Below are 22030 nucleotides of genomic sequence, written 5' to 3'. Positions count from 1 at the left end.
CTATTACTCGCTCCGTCTCAATTTATGTGGCACCTTTCGAATTTCGAGATTCAAACTACTAGTCTTATTTTGACGGTAATTTTCTCATATATCTTTTCAATATCTTGAATTATGAATTTATCGAGATTTATAATACTTTTTTAACGTAGTTTTCAAATTGTATGTAAATTTTATTTTGAAAAGGTTAAAAGTTAAAATTATACAGTTTGACTCTTGAAATTTAGACTGTCACATGAATCGGGATAGAGAGGTATATTGAAATTGCAGTCACTTCTTCAGATGCTTATATATAAAAGCAAGTTGTCCATCAAAAGTAACAAATCTAATCCTTTTAGGCTGACTAATTTCCGATTAAAGGTCTTGTACATATTACTTCCGTCCACTTTTAATTATCATAGTTTACTTTTTTAGAGTTAAATTATAAAAACTTTGACCAATATTTTACGATGTATTTTTTCATCATATTGATATGTAAAAAATTGTAATTTGTAGTATTTTTCATATAGTTTTTGAATATCTAAATTTTAGTCAAATTGAATTTAGAAAAACACAACATGACAAATAAAAGTGGACGGAGGGAGTAGTTTAAACTATTTCACTGCATCATACTAACTAAATTATAAAGCTACTAAACTTAAAAAAATTCATCCTACTCTTAATCAAACTCTTCTATAAGGTCAGAGACGAATCTAAGATTTGAAGTTTAGAAGTATTGAATTTTATCTTTTGTTACTAAATTCTAAATTAGTAATAATTTTGCAAATATTGAATAAATCATTTTCTATAACAAATACAAGATCTAAACAAATGTTATTCAGTTCTACCCAATTTGTTTTTGGGCGGGGATACAATACAAAAAATTTAACAATCAACATAAATATACTATATTTAAACTAACAACACATACAAACAGAAAATTACAGAAGTTACAATTCCATCTACACTTTGTTTGGATGGTTGTTACCCGTTGTATTATATTGTATTATTAGTTTAAATACAATATTTGTTTTGATTGTTACTTAAATTTTATCATATCATATCGTTTACATCCGTCGTTTGGTAACACAATAAGACTCATTTTGTATAACGACTGATTTGGTGTAATTGTGTCGTTACCTTAATATTTTCTTTCCATAATAGTTGTACCACGTACCCTACAATTTCTTATAGATTTATCATTCAAATCATGGATATATGACATTATATAACGAAGGAGAACGATACATCTATCAAAACGTTGTTTCATTAAAACAACACAATATAATATAATATAATATAATATAATATAATATAATATAATATAATATAATATAATATAATATAATATAATATAATATAATATAATATAATACGATATATTATGAAATTATGATATAAAAACCAACTAAACAAAGTGCTAAGCTCATTGTCCCACCATATACACCACATAAATTGCTTGTATGGTTATGATAAAACCACCTAAGGCAAGAAATAGAAGCAATTTGACTAAATTACTGGCCACTCAGATTGATGAAAATCTGCCATGAAAATCCAAAAACATTCTCAGAAAATATATCTCAGAATCATCCATTGAGATAAAGCCACGTACCCAAATCCCAAGCCACATCTGTAACCTCTAAATTAACCTTACGACTCATCTTCTTCATCATCATCTTCTTCCCTTACAACCCTTTCTGTTACTGAGTAATCTTCCCTCTTTCAACTTATCAGGTACTTTCTCTTACTCTTCTACTACTGCTAGACTTGTATTTGAATGCTTTAGCTCTGAATTTGAAATTACTAGCTGCCCTTTTATGTTTGGCTCACAAACTGTTTGTTATAATGCCTCAGTGAATGATCTTTCACATGTAGGCTGTAGTTTGTAAATGAAAAAGAAACACCCACATCAAGATTTGGTTTAGTTTGATCTTTACCCCCCACCCCCACACACAAAAATATGCACTTGGCGCGAATCTGGATTAGTTGGGCTCCAAAGTGGGTACTGGATACTGGGTGGGAAAACCAAAAAGAATATAGCTTTGGCTTAGTTTCTTGAAATGGGGGAAAGGGGATTTTTGTTTACTTCAAGGTTGATTTTTTATTTGAATTTTTGACATAACTAAGTGTGTTGTTACTTGTCTCACTTTGATAGCTTGGATAATGATGAGGGAAGTGATACCCAGATGCCAAGCTAACATTTTTCTACAGAAAGTGTTGAAATTGGAAATAATTGTTTGTTATAATGCCTCAGTGGATGATCCTTCACCTGTAGGCTGTAGTTTGTATATAAAAAGAGACACATTTTTCTACAGAAAGTGTTGAAATTGGAAATAATTGTTTGTTATAATGCCTCAGTGGATGATCCTTCACCTGTAGGCTGTAGTTTGTATATAAAAAGAGACACATTTTTCTACAGAAAGTGTTGAAATTGGAAATAATTGTTTGTTATAATGCCTCAGTGGATGATCCTTCACCTGTAGGCTGTAGTTTGTATATGAAAAGAGACACCCACATTAAGATTTGGTTTAGTTTGCACTTTAGCTCTGAAAATAGACTTTTCGATATGTGAACCTGGATTAGTTGGGCGTTGAAGTGGGTATTGGATACTGGGTGGGAAACCAAAAACAATATAGATTTGGCTTAGTTTCTTGAAAGTTGAAATTGGGAAAAGGGATTTTTTACTTCAAGGTTGGTTTTGGATTTGAAATTTTGGCATAACAAAGTGTGCTGTTACTTGTCTCACTTTCATATTTTGGTTAATTATGAGGGAAGGTACCCAGGTGCCAAGCTAACATTTTTCTAGAGGAAATGTTGAAATTGGAAATAATCAAAGGCTTAAAACGAGCGATTTTTACTTTAAGGATGGGTCTCCTTCACTCTCTTGCAAATTGCACAATTTGAAATTGAAAGAAGCATTCGGAATCATGTCTCTTTTTAACTATCTATGTAAATGTGAAGATTTGAGGATTCTTTTGATATTTTATGGGTTTTTAAAACTTAAATGGAGATTCATGTTTTAAACTATTTTTCTTTGTTATACTTGTATTATATACATGGTAAACCAATAGAGTACAGATGTGTGCAAGTATCGTTATGTATGCTTGCAGTTCCTTATTAATTTTTCGTGTATTTTAAAGAATATGCATGAATAACCCATACCTATATCAGATCTGTTTGATACAGGTATTCTAAAAGTAAATGATTCATGTAATATAGGTTAACTTCAAAAATCAGTTGCGAAGCATTTACATGCCATCAATAAAGGGAACTAGGAGTTCTTTTTGATAGATGAAATAAGCTTAAAATGGGTTGCTGAATTGTCATCATTGAGATCAGTGCTACTTGAGATGAAGAACACAAAAGGGAAAAAGTTGTCATACCAGTGTTTTCCCAATAATTTTTGAAGTAATTTATATGGGCATGATGTCAGTCCTTTGCCTGATTGATTTATTTCCTTGTAACTTGCAGTTGTCAACTTTATCATGTTTCCTTTGCAGATTTATCATTAGAAGTGAACTGTGCAGGTTCTTGCTTCTTTTCTGAGTGTATCAACATGGCTACTTCATCAGTATGCATAGCAGGAAATGATTTGTTTACCCATAGAACACAGAAAGTTTTTAGGAAGGAGATCTATGGCAGAAAAATTTCATACTCCTCAAATCTTCCATCATCTAGAAAAACATCAAGAGTAGTTGTAAAAGCATCCCTTCAGCAAGGGCCACATGAAGGAAGAAGAGGCTTTCTCAAATTATTGCTTGGAAATGTTGGGCTTGGAGTGCCTGCTTTGTTAGGTAATGGGAAAGCCTATGCTGATGAGCAAGGTGTTTCTAACTCAAGGATGTCTTATTCTAGATTTTTGGAGTATCTGGACAAGGATAGGGTGCAAAAAGTAGATTTGTTTGAAAACGGAACCATAGCTATTGTAGAAGCTGTATCTCCAGAATTGGGAAACCGGGTGCAAAGAGTTAGGGTACAACTACCTGGACTCAGCCAGGAACTCCTTCAAAAGTTCCGGGAAAAGAACATTGATTTTGCTGCTCACAATGCTCAAGAGGACTCAGGTTCTCTCATATTCAACTTGATTGGAAATCTGGCTTTCCCGCTTATTTTGATTGGTGGTCTTTTCCTGCTATCAAGGCGGTCTAACGGAGGAATGGGAGGTCCTGGTGGGCCTGGTAACCCACTAGCATTTGGTCAATCAAAGGCTAAGTTCCAAATGGAGCCAAACACTGGTGTGACATTTGATGATGTTGCTGGTGTAGATGAAGCAAAACAAGATTTTATGGAGGTCGTAGAATTTTTGAAGAAACCTGAGAGATTTACTGCAGTGGGGGCTCGTATTCCAAAAGGTGTTCTTCTTGTTGGTCCTCCTGGTACTGGGAAAACCTTGCTAGCAAAGGCAATTGCTGGTGAAGCAGGTGTTCCATTTTTCTCAATTTCAGGCTCAGAATTCGTTGAGATGTTTGTTGGTGTTGGAGCCTCTCGAGTCCGTGATCTTTTCAAGAAGGCCAAGGAAAATGCTCCTTGCATTGTATTTGTTGATGAAATTGATGCTGTTGGGCGGCAAAGAGGGACTGGAATTGGAGGAGGAAATGATGAAAGGGAACAGACCCTGAACCAACTATTGACTGAAATGGATGGTTTCGAAGGAAATACTGGTATAATAGTTGTTGCGGCAACCAATCGTGCAGATATTCTTGACTCTGCTTTGCTGAGGCCAGGACGATTTGATAGACAAGTAAGCATCTGTCCTTGCCTCCGTTTTTTAACTGAGACTTTTGCAAGAAACTAAAATTTACAGCTCTTATCTAGGTATCCGTGGATGTTCCAGACATCAAGGGAAGAACAGAGATCTTAAAGGTTCATGCCGGCAACAAGAAGTTTGATTCAGATGTGTCTCTTGAAGTCATAGCCATGAGGACACCTGGTTTCAGTGGAGCAGATCTTGCTAACCTCTTAAATGAAGCAGCCATTCTTGCAGGTCGACGTGGTAAGACAGCAATCGCATCCAAAGAGATTGATGATTCAATTGATAGGATAGTGGCTGGTATGGAAGGAACAGTCATGACTGATGGCAAGAGCAAGAGTCTGGTGGCATATCATGAAGTTGGACATGCCATCTGTGGGTGAGTGCTTCACCATTAGCTATTTACTCCTAGCTCCCAATTTGCATCTATCATATAAGCATTTTTTATGACAATATTATGACTCTATTATTGTGTTGGCATTTTAATTACCCAGCAGTGATTTCAACAGAATATCCTGGTGAGCCTCTAATGGCACTATGTGTTCTTTGCCTTGCAGAACTCTCACTCCAGGGCATGATGCTGTACAAAAGGTCACTCTAATCCCACGTGGTCAGGCAAAAGGTTTGACCTGGTTCATTCCTGCAGATGACCCAACCTTAATATCCAAGCAGCAACTCTTTGCTAGAATTGTTGGTGGACTTGGTGGAAGAGCTGCAGAAGAAGTGATCTTTGGTGAACCTGAAGTGACCACTGGTGCTGCTGGTGATTTGCAGCAGATCACTGGTTTGGCAAAACAGGTATACATGTTCACTGTATTTTTCGTGTTAAGGATTCTGGAACGGAATATATGTTGAGGTAATCTGTGGAGACTAGAAACTCTACAGATTGATTGGTTTGAATTAACCTATACTCCCCTCTTTCCTTCAAAAGATTATAGAGATAATGAGCGATATAGTTATTCCCTCTGTTTCAATTTATGTGGTATAGTTTGAAAGATTTTTGGAACTTGTGATCTTAAACATGCCATGAAATTTCTATGAATGAGAAGTCTAAAGTTAAAATTGTTTTCAAATATAGAAACGTGACATTCATTTTGGATAAGACTAACAACAAAATAGTGCCACATAATTGGAACGGAGCGGGTAGTTTTATCTTCTTTTTTAAGTCTGAAACTTATCATTCTGAAGATCTCGTTCTCGATGACTTAGTCCTGTAAAATGACAAACTGTGTATGCAGATGGTTGTCACTTTTGGGATGTCTGAACTTGGCCCATGGTCACTCATGGATACTTCAGCCCAAAGTGGTGATGTAATCATGAGAATGATGGCCAGGAACTCAATGTCAGAAAAGCTAGCTGAAGACATTGATGTTGCTGTGAAGAAGCTTTCAGACAGAGCATATGAGATTGCATTGAGCCAAATCCGCAGCAACCGTGAAGCAATTGATAAGATTGTGGAAGTCCTTCTTGAAAAGGAGACGATGACTGGAGATGAATTCCGTGCTATTCTCTCAGAATTTGTTGAAATTCCTGCTGAAAACCGCGTCCCTGCTGCTGTACCTACCCCAGCAGCTGTATAATAGCTTGAACATATACTGCAACTTGTACAATTCATATACACTTATCCACCTAATTGATCTAGAGTATAAACAATAGACTATAAGAAAGTTAAAACACTTTTGTGCATTTGTGTTGGAAGCAATTTTTCACATTTGAAATAGAATTAGTCTTTTCTTCATTGTAATGCTATGAGTTGTTTCCCTTGCTTTGAGCATTACTCAGTGCACAAACTCCTTGTCACGACCCAATTCATCAAGGGGTTAGTTTAAACATCAGGTACGAATAAGTTCTTACCCTTGAGCCTCTCATAGCAACAACATACTAATATTATTCCAAAAGTGGGGTCTGACCCGGAATAAACTACTACTTTTTTCATTTGAGATAAGTGATCTCAGAGGAATTATCTTTAACTATACATTGTTTTATTTATCTACTTAAACTATCACTCATGTATATTAAAAACACACTCTGATGCTGAGTTTACCTACACATGATTGTTAACGAGTGGGAACAATATCTGGCCATAGAAGTTCAAACAATAATCTTTGCTTAAATAACCAGTCGGATTTATTGTTTGTTTTTCTTAGTCGATATACAAAATTATACAATTACATATATTACGATAATTTTAAGTGATTATGTGGACGGCTATTTATGTTAATTCTTTTAGATAAAAAACAAATCAATAGACAACTTATAAAGGTATGCCAAAATAAGCTCAAATGAATGGGACAGTCTTGTGTGAGACCTCTGAGATTTCTTCACCTCCGGTCAGCAAACACTCGCCGGTTCTCGGCAGCCGCCACTGAGCTTTCAATTCTATGTTCTCAAGGTTACGTAAAAGAAGCTTTCAACAAGTTCTCTTTCTTAATATGGGACAACCCATCTCATTTCTCTTACCTTTTACAAGCATGCATCCAAGAAAAGTCCTTTTCCCTCACCAAACAGCTGCATTCTCTCATAGTAACATCTGGGTGTTTCAGGGACAAGTTTGTTTCCAATCACCTGCTTAATGCTTACTCAAAATTGGGTCAGCTAGATATTGCAGTTTCACTGTTTGATAAATTGCCTAAAAGAAATGTCATGTCTTTTAACATTTTGATTGGTGGGTATGTTCAAATTGGCGATTTGGAAAGTGCCTCTAAGGTGTTTGATGAAATGGGTGAGAGAAATTTGGCTTCTTGGAATGCTATGATTACTGGGTTGACTCAGTTTGAGTTTAATGAGAGGGCGTTGAGTTTGTTTTCGCAGATGTATGGGTTTGGTTACTTGCCTGATGCATTTACTCTTGGAAGTGTTTTAAGAGGTTGTGCTGGTTTGAAGGATTTGAATAAGGGCAGACAGGTTCATGGTTGTGGATTGAAATTGGGCTTACAGGGCGATTTTGTTGTTGCAAGTTCGTTGGCACACATGTATATGAGGTCTGGTAGCTTAAGAGAGGGAGAGATTGTGATCATGTCGATGCCAGATCAAACTATGGCAGCTTGGAATACTCTTATTGCTGGTAGGGCTCAGAATGGGTGTTTCGAAGGTGCATTGGAGCTGTATAATTTGGTGAAAATCGCTGGGTTTAGACCGGATAAGATAACGTTTGTTAGCGTGATCAGCTCGTGTTCAGAGCTGGCTACAATAGGACAGGGGCAGCAGATTCATTCTGACGTTATAAAAACTGGTGCAATTTCTGTGGTTGCAGTTGTAAGTTCCTTGATTAGCATGTATTCAAAATGTGGGTGTCTAGATGAAGCTGAAAAGATTTTCGAGGAAAGGGAGGAAGCTGATATTGTTTTATGGAGTGCTATGATTTCTGCTTATGGGTTTCATGGGATGGGAAAGAATGCTGTTGAGTTGTTTCATCGTATGGAGCAGGAAGGACTAGCACCTAACCATATTACTCTCTTGAGTTTGCTCTATGCCTGTAGTCATAGTGGGATGAAGGATGAAGGGCTTGAATTTTTCGACTTGATGGTGGAAAAGTACAATGTGGAGCCTCAACTGGTGCACTATACATGTGTGGTTGACCTCCTAGGAAGAGCAGGCTGTTTGCAGGAGGCTGAAGCTCTTATTAGATCTATGCCTGTGAAGCCAGATGGTGTCATATGGAAGACGTTGCTGTCGGCCTGTAAAATTCATAAAAATGCAGATATGGCTAGAAGCATAGCTGAAGAAGTTTTGAGGATTGATCCTGAGGATTCTGCTTCATATGTGCTCCTTGCTAATGTTCAAGCATCTGCTAAAAGATGGAAGAGTGTTTCTGAAGTGAGGAAATCAATGAAGGATAGGGGAGTAAAGAAAGAACCAGGAATAAGCTGGCTGGAGTTGAAGAACCAGGTTCACCACTTTATTATTGGTGATAAATCTCATCCACAATCGGACGAGGTTGATGTATACTTAAAGGAATTGATTGCAGAACTGAAGTTAGAGGGCTATGTTCCTGATACAGGATCCGTTTTGCATGACATGGAATTAGAGGAAAAAGAGTATAACTTGGTCCATCACAGTGAAAAATTAGCCATTGCTTTTGCGCTGATGAACACCCCGGAGGGTTTTCCAATCAGGATAATGAAGAATTTACGAATTTGTGGTGATTGTCACATGGCTATTAAGTACATATCCCAGATGAAAAAACGAGAAATAATTGTACGCGATTCCAGTAGGTTTCATCACTTCAAAGATGGCTGTTGTTCTTGTGGAGATTATTGGTAAGGAGGTTACATTTGACAATCTTACTGTAAGTTATAGACATCCCCCTTTTCACTCAGAGCCTGTTTTTGAACCATTATTCCTCCATTACTTGTAACATTATTCAAAACTTGAAAGAGATTCTATAAATTTCCATTCATATTGAAAGGCCAATATTTGGAATTTTGTACTGAATTTATTTAGCTTCCAAATAACTTCAAGTAAAATTCTAACTTTGGAAACAGCCTCTCACAAGGTAAGGTAAGGCTTGCGTACACACTCAGCCTCTTCGCACTCCACACACTGTATACGTTGTTGTTTGTTGTTGTAGGCTCTTAACTTTGGACATAATATGTAACTAGTTTGCACACATGTTCACTGCATAAGGAAAGTTGCAATAATCATAAACAATTACATCAAATAAACAAGACATTTAATGTGCATGATTTACTTAAATTTGTACATAGCTTTTCTAAGTTGGATATAAGTCTTTCTACTGCAGTGCTTCTAAATTCCAGCACTGTATTTGTTACTGGTACTTGCAATAAAATTACTTAAAGACAAAAAAAAAACTAACTTTAATGGATAAAGGGTTCACTCGACGGGAGTGGTAGCCAAGTGGTGGTCAAGGATACTTGGAATTTAGAGCATAATAAACTTGGTATCAGAGCCTACGATAAGTGGCAGAGCCCTTTACGATTAGAAAACCCTAGACTGTAAAACGAAACATTTTTGCATCGACTTATATCCACACAATGCATTTGATAGGACCATAAAAGAGCAGAGAAATCTTCTCAATTCACATCATTAACCATATACTGTACAGCAAGAAGACTACCAAAACCACTGACTCAATCCAACATAGTTGATGCTTATTGCTAGTCACAGCCATGCCCACTGACACAATGCTAATCTAAACTAGGTCCACATGCGACCAACTTTAAAAAAGAGAACTTCAATATACTACCAATTCAAGTATCAAGCAGCCACAAAGCAGTCTTCAGTTAAAGCTTTGCCACCACAATTGGTGTAAACAACCTGAACTTCATTTAGTTCCAGCATAATTCAGGAATGATCAAATCTTTCGTCTGTACTAATAAATTCTCTACCTCATTTGGTCTTACAGAAACCATGTCTAACATCTTTGGCTCGTCCCACCCCTCTTGTGGTTCTCTGATTCTGCATAAATGATAGTCGCCCTCCAGCACTTGATGGTTTCTTTTCAAGCAGTCTTAGGAATGCGCATTCAATTCTATGTTTCTCCCCTTCTCAGAGATATATTACATCCAGGCTAATGATAAAAGAATAGAACAATCAGAAAGGAAAGAATGATTGAACAGAATTTGAGACTCCACTTTCTTAAACCTCGAAACCGAAATCAAATGGACAATGTGCCATCTTCAGACCTGGAATGTACATTCAGTAGAGAAGGTAACCAAAGCAAACAAAACATCTGGTAGCTACATTCAGTCGGAGTCCGCAGGTTCATCATCGGAAGTCACTGGAGTATCAGTGGCATCAGCAAGGGAGTCTAGCATAAGCACCACCTCGGATGTGTCATCCAAGTAATACTTTGCTTTGCTAGGTTTTTGTCCAACTGTGCAAGCAAATACCTTGGCATCATATGAAATAATATTTCTGGACAAAGCATCGCCAATGATTTCAAACATATCTTCATCTGATCTATCATCACCAATGCAAAGCACAAAATCCGCCAGTTTTCCTTTCACTGCTAAAGATGTAAAGACTTTTTCTGCAACTAAACCTTTGGTGACCCCCTAAAATGAAAAGAGAAAATTAATGTTATTCAGAACACATGCTAGGATCAACACATTAGTGACTGCAACCAACCTTAAAAATACACGTCAAAAAGCGTTAACGAAAACGATATATTTAAGATACTCAAGAATTTGACAATAGCCATCAGAATAGTGAAAAAGAACACACTACTATTGTTGTTAAAATTATTACGTTAACAATATCTTTTTCTAGACAGGAAATATATGCCAGGTAGTCACTTGTCACTAGCAAAGAAATTGCAGTTCTCAACCAATTACTTGAGTAAATACTAAAGGCTCTTTAGCTCGCAAATAACCTACGCATGGATTAATGGCACATCAATTAAAAAATAACACTTTTATTTTCTTTGGCGATGCATGTATTGACGCAGCACATACAAAGGGAGGTGCTTTGGTGCATGTTATTTGGAGATGACATAGTACTTGTTGACGAGACGCAGAGTTAACGACAGGCTAGAGGTCTGGAGACAGATCATGGAGTCTAAAGGTTTTGGATTGAGTAGAAATAAGGCAGAGTACGTGGAGTGCAAATTCAGTGTTGTGACACGCGAAGGTAATGTGGAAGCGAAGTTGGATTCTCAAGTCATCTCCACGAGAGGGAGTTTCAAGTACCCTGGGGCTATTATCCAAGTTAATGGGGAGATTGATGAGAATGTTGCACATAGCATTATAGCGGGTAGTTGAAATGAACGCTAGCATCTGGTGTGTTTTGTGATAAGGTGACGCCAAAAGTTGAAAGTAAGTTAAAACTTTGTTGTATGGGGCGGAGTGTTGTTGGCTAGTCAAGAACTCCCATGTCCAGAAGATGAAAATTGCGGAGATGAGGATATTGAGATGGATGGGTGGGCTTACTTAAGAGAGTTATGGTCAAAATGAAGATATTTGGGAAAAAGTGGGAGTGGCCTCCATGTCGGACAAGATGCAGGAGGCAAGGCTGATATGGTTAGAGTATGTCAAGAGGAGTTCCACAAGACACACTAGTGAGGAGGTATGAGAGGCTGATGTTAGGGATTGAGGAGAGGTAGAGTAAGGTAGGCCGAAGAAGTATTGGGGAGAGGAGTTTAGGCAGGACATGCCAAGTCTTCAGCTTACACCAAGGGTCATGGATATGACCCTTGATGGGAGGGTGTAGAGGTCGAGAATTAGGGTACAAGGCTATAGTAGGTAGTCTTGCATTCTGTTTTTCCTTTTGAGTAGCATTAGTATTAGTATTAGTATTATTGAGATGGTTCGCATTCTGTTTTTCCTTACGAGTAGCATTAGCATCAGTACAAGTCTTGTGCTTTTTATTATCATGTTGTTGTTACAGCTTAGTGCTTATGTTTCCATATATGTAGTGTTTATGCTTGCCTTGAGTTGATGGTCTACCGGAAACAACCACTCTACCTGCACAAGCTAGGGTACGCTCTACCCTCCCAATACTCCACCTTGTGGGATTACACTGGGTATGTTGCTGGACTAAAAATAACCTATGCATTTAATAGGGAGGATGATAATACTGAATTACATAAAGGGATAGCTAATGGAGATTGATGCAAGCTTGAAAGCATTACCATCCGCACTTACTAAAAAAGAATATACACCATCCTTATAAGCAATATAACCAACTAGCGACTCATAAAGCAAATGCCATACTTAGGGTGTGTTTGGTATAAGGAAAACATTTTCTTACTTATTTTCTACTGTTAGGTAAGTAAACAAAACATATGATCACAAGAACATTTATATGTAATCAAGCAAAACACTTTGAGGGTGGGATGGGGTGGGAAGGTGAAGTGGTAGGGACGAGGAGTGAGATTGTCAAGGGGTGGGGGTTAACAGCTAGGTGGGTGGGAAGGAGACAATGAACTTGTTTCCCAGAGAAAATGTTTTCCAAAATAACATGACCAACCAAACATGGAAAAAGCTGGAAACCTCATAACCAAACACACCCTTAGTGTGGAGATCAGCACAATTATCACATACAGGAAACCAAAGGATGTATAAGGTTCTATGGTCAACACGATCATATTTCTCATCTAAACACCGATAGCTAATAAAAGAGTTTTATCCAGATTACAGGCAAGTGGAAATCAAACACTGTTTTTGGGAGAGGAGACTAATCAATACGAGAAGAAGTCATTTACTAAGGACGCTAGGTAACATTTCTGAAGTGTAAATCTTGGAATATAAGCAACAAATATGAATCAAAACATATGGAAATTGGGATAAGTAATACGTGCCTGAGGCTTCACTTCCACAATGTGCTGACCGCTTTTCACGGCAACCGGCTCATTCGCTAAAACACTCTCCAGATGATCAAGCATCTCCTTTGCCTGAGAAAACCCAAATCCAGAATCCGCATCACTATACTGCCACACTATAGCACTTTCCTTTCTTTCTATGCAAGAACCATCTGTAGCGTCTGTATAGGATTGCATCACAGGTTCAGCAAGTTGCATCCACCCAAAATCAGAGGTCTGACTGCATACTTCCCATTTCTGTTCTCGTTCCCATCTGCATTGTCAGACTAAAAATTAGCAAACACAAAAGAGAAAAGATTGACCTGGCAAACAACAAACCCTAATTCTTGCACAATAGAGATTTGAGAAGGCACTGGGATGATTGGATTAATGAACTAATTGGAATTTGGAAGTACTGAAAGATGTAAAAGCTGCATAGAATACTAAAGATAATTCTAACAGCTATATCAAATGTTAGGGGCATCCTAAAATGATGAGATGAAAATGACCGATATCACTTTTGCTTCATTTGCAAGAAAACTCCTTTCTTTTTTTTTGATAATGGTATCAGCTCTAACACCGAGTGAGTGTTGCTTTACCAGAACACTAGACTTGTAGACACCATACAAAAAGTAGATACAGGAAGCAGGAATAGTCCATATCAAGACCACAGCAACTAGAATGATTGATATTTTGGATAACATAACCAAAAGAAGCACTAGTCATTTAGACACCAGAATGCAGGAAATATTGATATCAATTGACATTGTACAGGGAAATAGAAGAAACAGACCTCAAAAAGTAGCCATGTTCTGCTGCAAGTCCTAGTTTTCTACAAGGAGAAAACCACTTGGTTAGGCTTTCCCTCCCTCTTCCACTAACAATGAAGACTGTGTTGTTTGGATCACCAGAAAGTTTATTCAGGATGGAGATAACATTAGCACTAGGAGACTTAATGATAGAATTCTGCGGCATCACAGTTCCGTCATAGTCCAGGAATATGGCCCTGCTCTTAGACTTGATATAAGCATTCACAATATCATCAATTGACAGCTTCCTGAAGTTGGGATCTAGGGAAACAACTCTAAACCCAAAGCCTAAACCAATGCCATAGCATCTTTTCCTAAAGTGATCAGCACAAGTTCTCTCCATATCTTGCAAGAAACTTCTCGACCAATAAGCAACATCGTGGGTGCTGACATAACGGTAATGCTTCTCATGTCGTAGCTGTTTCTCTTGTTCAGCCATTGATACAGCCTCATTCATTGCCTCAGCAGTTGCCTCAACATTCCATGGATTAATACGGATCGCCCCACTTAAGGAAGGAGAACACCCAATGAATTCTGACACAACTAGCATGCTCTTGTCAGGTCCACCTACACCTGAATCTGTTTCTGCACCCGATACACCCTGTCGACAAACGATGTATTCATATGGAGTCAGGTTCATCCCATCCCTAACAGCTGTGACAACAACACATTCAGCAACACTATAATAAGCCATGCGCTCGCTACTGGACACGGACCTATCAATATAAACTATAGGCTCATATCCAGGCTTGCCAAATTGCTTATTAATCCTCTTGCAGCTTTCCTGTATCTCAGCCTGTATTTCCTCTAAATCTATTCCTTTACCCCTCATAGGATTGGCAATCTGAACAAGCACAGCCTGCCCTTGCCAACTGGGGTGCTGTTTGAGCATGTGCTCCATCGCTAGAAGCTTTAAGTTGATACCTTTGAAAATATCCAAGTCATCAACTCCAAGCAGAACAGTTTTTCCTTCAAATTGTTGTTTGAGCTCCTTAAACTTCAGCTCTTTATCTGAAATTTTCTTCATAGACTCAATGTGACCCATATGTATCCCTACTGGCATAATCTTGATACCTACTGTCCTTCCATAATATTCCAATCCTATATAACCTCTTTTAGACTGGTACTCTAAACCCAACATTCGACTGCAACACGAAAGGAAATGTCGAGCATAGTCGAAAGTGTGGAATCCAACAAGGTCAGAACATAGAAGAGCCTTAAGTATTTCCTCTCTAACAGGAAGTGTCCTGTAAATCTCAGATGAAGGAAATGGACTGTGAAGGAAAAACCCAATCCTCAATCGATTGAACCGCCTTCTCAAGAACGTGGGCAACACCATCAAATGATAATCATGAATCCAAACAAAATCATCCTCAGGATTAAGCACCTCAACCACTTTCTGTGAAAACATCTTGTTGGCAGAAACATATGCTTCCCACATAGAACGATCAAAGCGGCCTCCATGGTCAGGTGAAAATGGTAACATGTAGTGAAAAAGTGGCCACAAATGCCTCTTGCAGAATCCCTCATAGTATTTTTCCACAATATTAGGTGGAAGAAACGTCGGCACACATCTGAATTTATCCAAAAGATAGCTAGAAACATCATCCTGTTCAATTGGATCAACATCAACAGATAAAGACCCAACAAACAATACTTCCATATCTTCAGGTAAACCATCCTTAAGTCTCAAAAGCAAAGAATCCTCATTCCAACTAAAACTCCAGCCCTTATTATCCGGTCTCCTTTTCGCTTTCAATGGCAACTGATTCGCCACAACAATCATCCGATCACCAGCAAGTGAAGATTGATTATCAGAAGAAACACTAACAGCCTGGTCATCATCCAGTTCACATATACTCCCAGGAACTGTCATTACCCGCGACATCCGTCGCCTATCCCTCTCTCTTCCCATTACTGGAAAATTCCCAGATGCCAAATCCAAAAGATTGGTATACGATCTAGACATCATTCTAACAAAGATTCTTGACTTCCTCTAATTGGGGAATTTCAATTTTCTGCAATTACACCAAACATTTAAGTTTAACAAACAAACCCTAACTCAAGAACATCAAAATCAACCCATAGAACCTAAAAACGTAATCACACAACAAAAGCTGATTTTCTTAATCAAACAGAAACCCATTTAAGTAACAACATACAGAAATGATCTTAATCATACCCAAATGAAAATAAACACCCAAAGTAAATCAAGAATCTCAAAAGTTCAAGTTTCAAAATCATATAAAATACACAAAAACAACAACATGGGGTTGCCAGATTTTACCTCTAAGATTCAAAAAGCAGCAAATCTTGGATCTTTTTCAGTGAAAGACTCGATCTTTAGAGTTGAAGAGGGTGGATTTTAGGGTTTGATAAAGCATAAAAAACAAGAAAGATTTGGGATTTGTTCTCTATATATGTGAAATAAAAAGGGTGATCTCCAAATGGGTACAAAGAAAGTTGCTGGATTATGAATATCCAGAGAAATTTTTTAAAAAAAAATACCTTATTTATTTTTGCATACAAATTGAGTAGTTATAGCTGATCTTGCAAGAAAAAAAAAAAAGATTCTTTTCTTGACCCTGACCTAGAAAAATAAACAAAATAAATAAATAAATAAAAACGTGCGATGCATACGTGAAAGTATTTTTTGTATTTTAAAAATAACCAATTTTTGGATTGTCTATTTTTTGTAGCTAAGGCAACCGAAAGAGGCTAAAAAGGGGAGGGATAAGGATAAAAGAAAAAAAGGTACAAAAATAATTGAGTGAATTGACATTATTTTTTAAACGATGGTAGTGTTCAAGCCGATTTAGATCAGTTACTCTTCATTAATGGATGATGTCCGAGTTAATTCAAATATGCTACCTTTCATCGATAGAAATATGAAAGGTTTGTTCTCCAATCAGGAGTTCGTGAGATGTGCAATCGGTTTCTTACATAAATGTAGGGTAAGATAGCGTGCAATTGATATTTGTGGTCTAGTCGTTCCTCGAATCCTATATATAGTGAGAGGGTAGTGTACCAGACTGTCTTCTTTTGTCCTCCAGGACTTGTGTAAAAAATTTTATCTAAGGATTGTTTGATTCAAAACTGACTAAGATTATCTCGTGATTTTAATTAAGACAGATAATCTCACCTTCAATATAAGATGGATAATTGCATAATTTAGTATAAATATTTTTAAGGTTTTAGCTAATATTCACAATCAAATATAGACAAATTTAATCCCAAATTTATATTGGGATAACCCCCGAACTAAACAATTTTTTGGATCGTTTAGTCGATGAACAAGTTATCTTACGATTGATGATAATGAATTATATTATTAAAACTAATAATAACGAAATTATTTAGTGAATACATAGAATATACAAAGTCTAATATAAAATGTTTATTAGGTTTAAACTATACAAAGTAGGATAAATATATTTTTTTCAATTTAATTTTGATTTTAGGAGAAGGGAAAATGAGTTGTTTTAGTGTTTGATCCTAGGATTATTAATTCCAAAATTATTGTCCTATAAATAATACTACAATTATGAGATAGGCTTACTTGATTGAATTGGATTTTTATGTGTTCCGACCACTTAATAAAAATATTAATATTTGGACAACTCAAATATTAATATTTGGACAGCCTAAATATTGAGGACCTTACATTTGTGTACTAAATCTAAAAAATATAAATTATAAAATATTATGTGTTCTATACATGTTAAAATTGACAACTCACCCAAAATTGTTTAAGAGATAATGGGAGTAAGAAAATATTTGTTGAATGTGATTGATGTTGTCCAAATGCTCAAGTCATCCACGGCCCCTTAAAGTTGTCCGCATAATTCATTTAGACACCTTAACTAGGACTCTTATCTATTAGACACTTTAATATTAACGAACATTTATCTATTGAACATAAAATAAAATGACAACTAGCTTTACAAATATTGTGTGTAATTCACACACATTTTCTTGAAAAACCCACGAATAGAATGACGACACGTGGCACATGGGTCCAAATTTTTAATTTTGAAAAATGAAAAATATTTTCAGCCTTTAATAATCTAGAAAAATTAAATTGAAAAAAGAATAAAAAAGGAAAATTTCTCCCCCCAATTAACCCATTGCCCTTTCTTTTTCATCTTCTTTCCTGTCACTCCACCATGATTCCTTAACGATAACAAAAAAAAAATATCTCCCACCCAGCCCTAATACACCCACCTAATCTTTTGCCTTTTTTTTCTTCCCCTGTCACTCATTGTATTCTATTCTTCCTGTGGTTATTGAAATCTTTGTGAAAATAATCGATGTCGATAAATTATTTCAAAATCGACGATGAAGAGAAATCAAAAGAATATCAATTTTTTAATACCATTTTTAATAAGTTTAATGAACGATGATAGTTACTTGATCGGAGTTATTGAAAATAGAGATGCATGAATGTCGGTTAACTTTTTAACTCCAATGGTCCAATTATTTTCCTTCTTCTTGCAAATTCAATTAGTTTGTTTATAACGAAAAATGAAAAAAATAGAAGAACAAAACAAAAGGCAGAGAATTTGAAGTCTTTAAAATGGTGGGTTGAAGAAGAAGAAGAAGAGGACTTGTACATTGGTGTGGGGTTATTTTCTTTTATAAATAAAGAGATAAATGTTTAATTAAATGAGTTTTTAGTTATTTAATTAATACATGCCAAGTGTCAAGAAAATAAGCACTAATTTATTTTTAAAAATTTTAAAAAAAGTCCATTCACGCGCTCAACAGCAGTGAGTTACACTTATTTCGCCACATCAGCGTTTGTGTTTAATAGGTATATTTTGAACAATTTAGGTGTTCAATAGGTAAGAGTCCTAGTTGAGGTGTCCAAGTGACTTATGCGGACAACTTTAAAGGTTGTAGATGACTTAAGCCAAGTTTAAAATTATATGTTTTTAGTAAAAGTGAAAAAGAGAAGAAAACTATAGTTATCCCACACTAAAAAATTTAATAAAGTTTTTTTCCGATCTTTCATTCGATGTTTAGTACTCAGGTTGTGGTTCGATTATATTTAGATTCTCATGTTATACAATTTATTTTTAAGAATTCAAACTCAAGATCTTTGATTAAAGATAAATAAATCTTCATATTTTAGTATTTGTGTTGTGGCCCGATTATATTTGGATTTTTATTTTATTTGATCTATTTTTAAAAATTCAAACTTGAGATGTCTTATTCAATACGAAGAAATTTTAAATTATTTTCTACGACTCGATAACAAAGTACTTAGTAATTGACAACCACTTCATTAAAGGGATGCCGTAACATATAATTATTGAATTTTATTGATGTCACTCAAGTCTCAACATGCAATTGGTGAATAATAGTACTAATTTTGTACGTCCAAATGAAATACTGAAATTTGAGGATAGTATATTATTCTTCTTTTTTCATTTTCTTTCATTTTTTAAATATATATGGCGAGTAAATCCGTCACGCTAAAAATGTTAAATGTGTAATTTTAATTAAATTTAAATGGGTTAAAATGAGTTAAATTAATAGATAAATTAGTCATAATTTGGGTTGAAATTAATTGGATCATAACTCAATTCGCTCAACTCTATCAAGTTTTATTTTTTTATAGTTTATTTTATTATCTAATTAATAATTACAGGTCGAATAATGCTACTCCAAATAAGCAATTAGGACTTAAAATAAGAAGTGCAAATAAAAATTTCCTTCTTTTAAAAGGAACTATGTAATAGTATTTAATTGGGCATGAAGTTTTAAGAATGAAAAATCAATTTTAAAAAAATTATAATCTAAAATAATTTATGAATTATGTGAATATAAATTAAATTATTAAAAATAAAATAAAATTTTAATGTTGAATTGTAACTAGATATAAAAAGAAAGTTCTTTTTTAAAAAAATTAAATAAAAAAAAAGTATCACATAAATTGAAACGAAAATAATATATCATATATGAAATTATATCTTTCTTCTTTTTTTTTTATTTCCCACCCGGTGTCCAGAGCCCACATTGGAGCTCCGACTAAATTCGGATCGCGCACAGCAGGGCCCATTCGGGAATGGCGCTCCCAACAAGATTTTCTCCATACCCAGAGCTCGAACTCGATACAATCCTTGATATAATATTGTATTTTGGTTTCTCCATATATGAAATTATATCATCTTCATCTATTCTAGTCTTTATATATATCAAGGATTATATAGGCAACTAAGTTTCTATCTTTTCATTCAACTCATTTCGTTTATTTTACTTGCTCTTTTCAGCTCCGAAAGCAAGGAAGAAACTTACACACAGATAGACCAGCCACATAAATTAAATATAGCATTACAAAATGTTGGTGTAATATACCACAAATATAATATATTACAGCTGAAAATAAAATGACAAAAATGGATAATAGGCTGAGGCACGGATATCTTGCTCTCTTTAAGGAGATTCAAGCCCACTGTGGCATAATCTACACCGATCCAACAGTATCACTCTTGACTTGTCCCTTCCAGGATACAATAGCCCAATAACGTGTACAATTCAAACAACTCTGGATTAGTTGAAGAGTCCAAAACTCCACATAAGAACACCTTCCTTCAACATATAAATATTCTCTTGTATAGAGTGAATATAGCTGAAGACTTAGAATATTTTTCTAGGGAGAAGGGACGGATTTACCCCCGAACTTTAATAAATGGTACGTATATGCCCTCCGTTATACTTTCCGTCCACATAAGCCCCTGCCATCCAATTATAGGTACACATATACCCCTCTCACTAACGGACCCCTAATTTCTTACGCGTGTCTTAATCCTATTGAACTACCCGTTTGACCCTTTTTTTTAACCCATAACCCAACTATCTGCCCCACAACCCAATACCCACCCAATTTACTCTAAAAGTTATCCTAATTAAAACACTCAAATTAACACACCAAAATCTGTCCCTTTTCCCTAGTCAGAGGTCCCCGCGTATCTCACACACCAAAACCCTAGTCGTCCCCTCTTGACACACCGCCAAATTGCACACCACCAAGATTACCCTACCAACCATATCGTCGGGTTTGAGCAAATGACAAGTCAATGTCATTTTCCAGGCCAAGTTGAATATCGAATGTGTTCTTTGGTCTCCTCGGAGCTGTCATTGAGAAGATTAATTAGCAGAGATATTAGTTCCATCTGGAACAATTTTCACTTTGTTGACTTGTGCCAACTAGAGGTTGTCTAATGCGACAACGATGTTTGGTTGAACTCCGACAGATAACATCTACAAACAGAGAAACTGAAGTTGGAGGAGGCAGATGATGGGATTTCGTTGGCGATAATCTCTGACAAAATCGATTGCGAAGATGAAGAGGAATAGCTGGAGGGACGAGTAGTAAAGTAAGTAGTGGCAAGTTGTTGACGATGACAGATTCTTCAGAGCTCGAAAAAGAGTTGAAGCAATGATTATTCCTTGATTTCATTTCTGATGCGGTGCGAGAGAGAAGCACATGTGGATTCAACGCTACCCATTGAGCAATTTGGGTTATATTTTTGGATCTGGGTATCATGTATTTGGGTGGGGGTTTTAATTTTGGGTAGAAAAAAATTTATAAAGGGCTGATTTTGGTGTGTTAATTTGGGTGTTTTAATTAGGATTCCTTTTTAGAGGAAATTGGGTGGGTATTGGGTTATGGGGCGGATAGTTGGGTTATGGGTTAAAAAAAGGGTCAAATGGGTAGTTCAATAGGATTAAAACACGTGTAAGAAATTAGGGGTTCGTTAGTGAGAGGGGTATATGTGTACCTATAATTGGACGGCAGGGGCTTATGTGGACGGAAAGTATAACGGAGGGCATATACGTACCATTTATTAAAGTTCGGGGGTAAATCTGTCCCTTCTCCCATTTTTTCTATGTCTCAACTCTCTCTTTCACTACTACACATTACAATATTATTTCACACTTCTCATCTTTTTGAGATACTTTACAAAGGAAGAAACACCAATACTTATAGGTGAAGAAGTCTTCCACATAATCAATAGGTAGAATGAGAGGTATTAAAGTGAGTGGATAAATGGGATAGATGTTACGGTCATATGAGTAACAAAAAACTAATGACCATGAGAGTTACAAGAACTAATGGTCATGTAGGTTACAAGAACCAATAGTCATCTTCTACCACAGTTACAAGATGATACCAACAATACGATTATATAATATATATATATCCTTATTTAGAAGTGAGAGTTGGAA

General features: G+C 36.0%; 3 protein-coding genes across 4 annotated transcripts; 2 read left to right on the top strand and 1 right to left on the bottom strand.

Moving 5' to 3' along the window:
• The first annotated feature begins 1434 nt into the window (after positions 1-1434).
• Positions 1435-6470, top strand: LOC102580747 (ATP-dependent zinc metalloprotease FTSH 2, chloroplastic). 2 transcript variants are annotated; one of them, XM_006348836.2, is made up of 5 exons: positions 1435-1710; positions 3504-4717; positions 4792-5105; positions 5284-5524; positions 5965-6470. In XM_006348836.2, exons 2-5 carry the CDS (start codon positions 3533-3535, stop codon positions 6304-6306), a joined length of 2082 nt encoding a protein of 693 aa, XP_006348898.1. In that variant the 5' UTR covers positions 1435-1710; positions 3504-3532; the 3' UTR covers positions 6307-6470. The 2 variants fall into 2 exon arrangements, with proteins under 2 accessions (XP_006348898.1, XP_006348897.1); XM_006348835.2 differs by having other exon boundaries at positions 1436-1710; positions 3477-4717.
• A 480-nt stretch (positions 6471-6950) lies between these two features.
• On the top strand, positions 6951-9133 carry LOC102580402 (pentatricopeptide repeat-containing protein At2g41080). Its single transcript, XM_006348834.2, has one exon. It carries the CDS (start codon positions 7013-7015, stop codon positions 8987-8989), a length of 1977 nt encoding a protein of 658 aa, XP_006348896.1. The 5' UTR covers positions 6951-7012; the 3' UTR covers positions 8990-9133.
• A 577-nt stretch (positions 9134-9710) lies between these two features.
• LOC102580076 (probable alpha,alpha-trehalose-phosphate synthase [UDP-forming] 7) lies at positions 9711-16313 on the bottom strand. The gene is made up of 4 exons (XM_006348833.2): positions 16083-16313; positions 13780-15813; positions 12987-13260; positions 9711-10743 (listed from the first exon to the last, which is right to left on the bottom strand). Exons 2-4 carry the CDS (start codon positions 15765-15767, stop codon positions 10432-10434), a joined length of 2574 nt encoding a protein of 857 aa, XP_006348895.1. The 5' UTR covers positions 15768-15813; positions 16083-16313; the 3' UTR covers positions 9711-10431.
• Between the last annotated feature and the right edge of the window lie 5717 nt (positions 16314-22030).

The sequence above is a fragment of the Solanum tuberosum genome, unplaced genomic scaffold (assembly GCF_000226075.1).
Source record: "Solanum tuberosum cultivar DM 1-3 516 R44 unplaced genomic scaffold, SolTub_3.0 scf00102, whole genome shotgun sequence".
NCBI lineage: Eukaryota > Viridiplantae > Streptophyta > Magnoliopsida > Solanales > Solanaceae > Solanum > Solanum tuberosum.
This window is presented reverse-complemented; position numbering and strand designations above follow the sequence as displayed.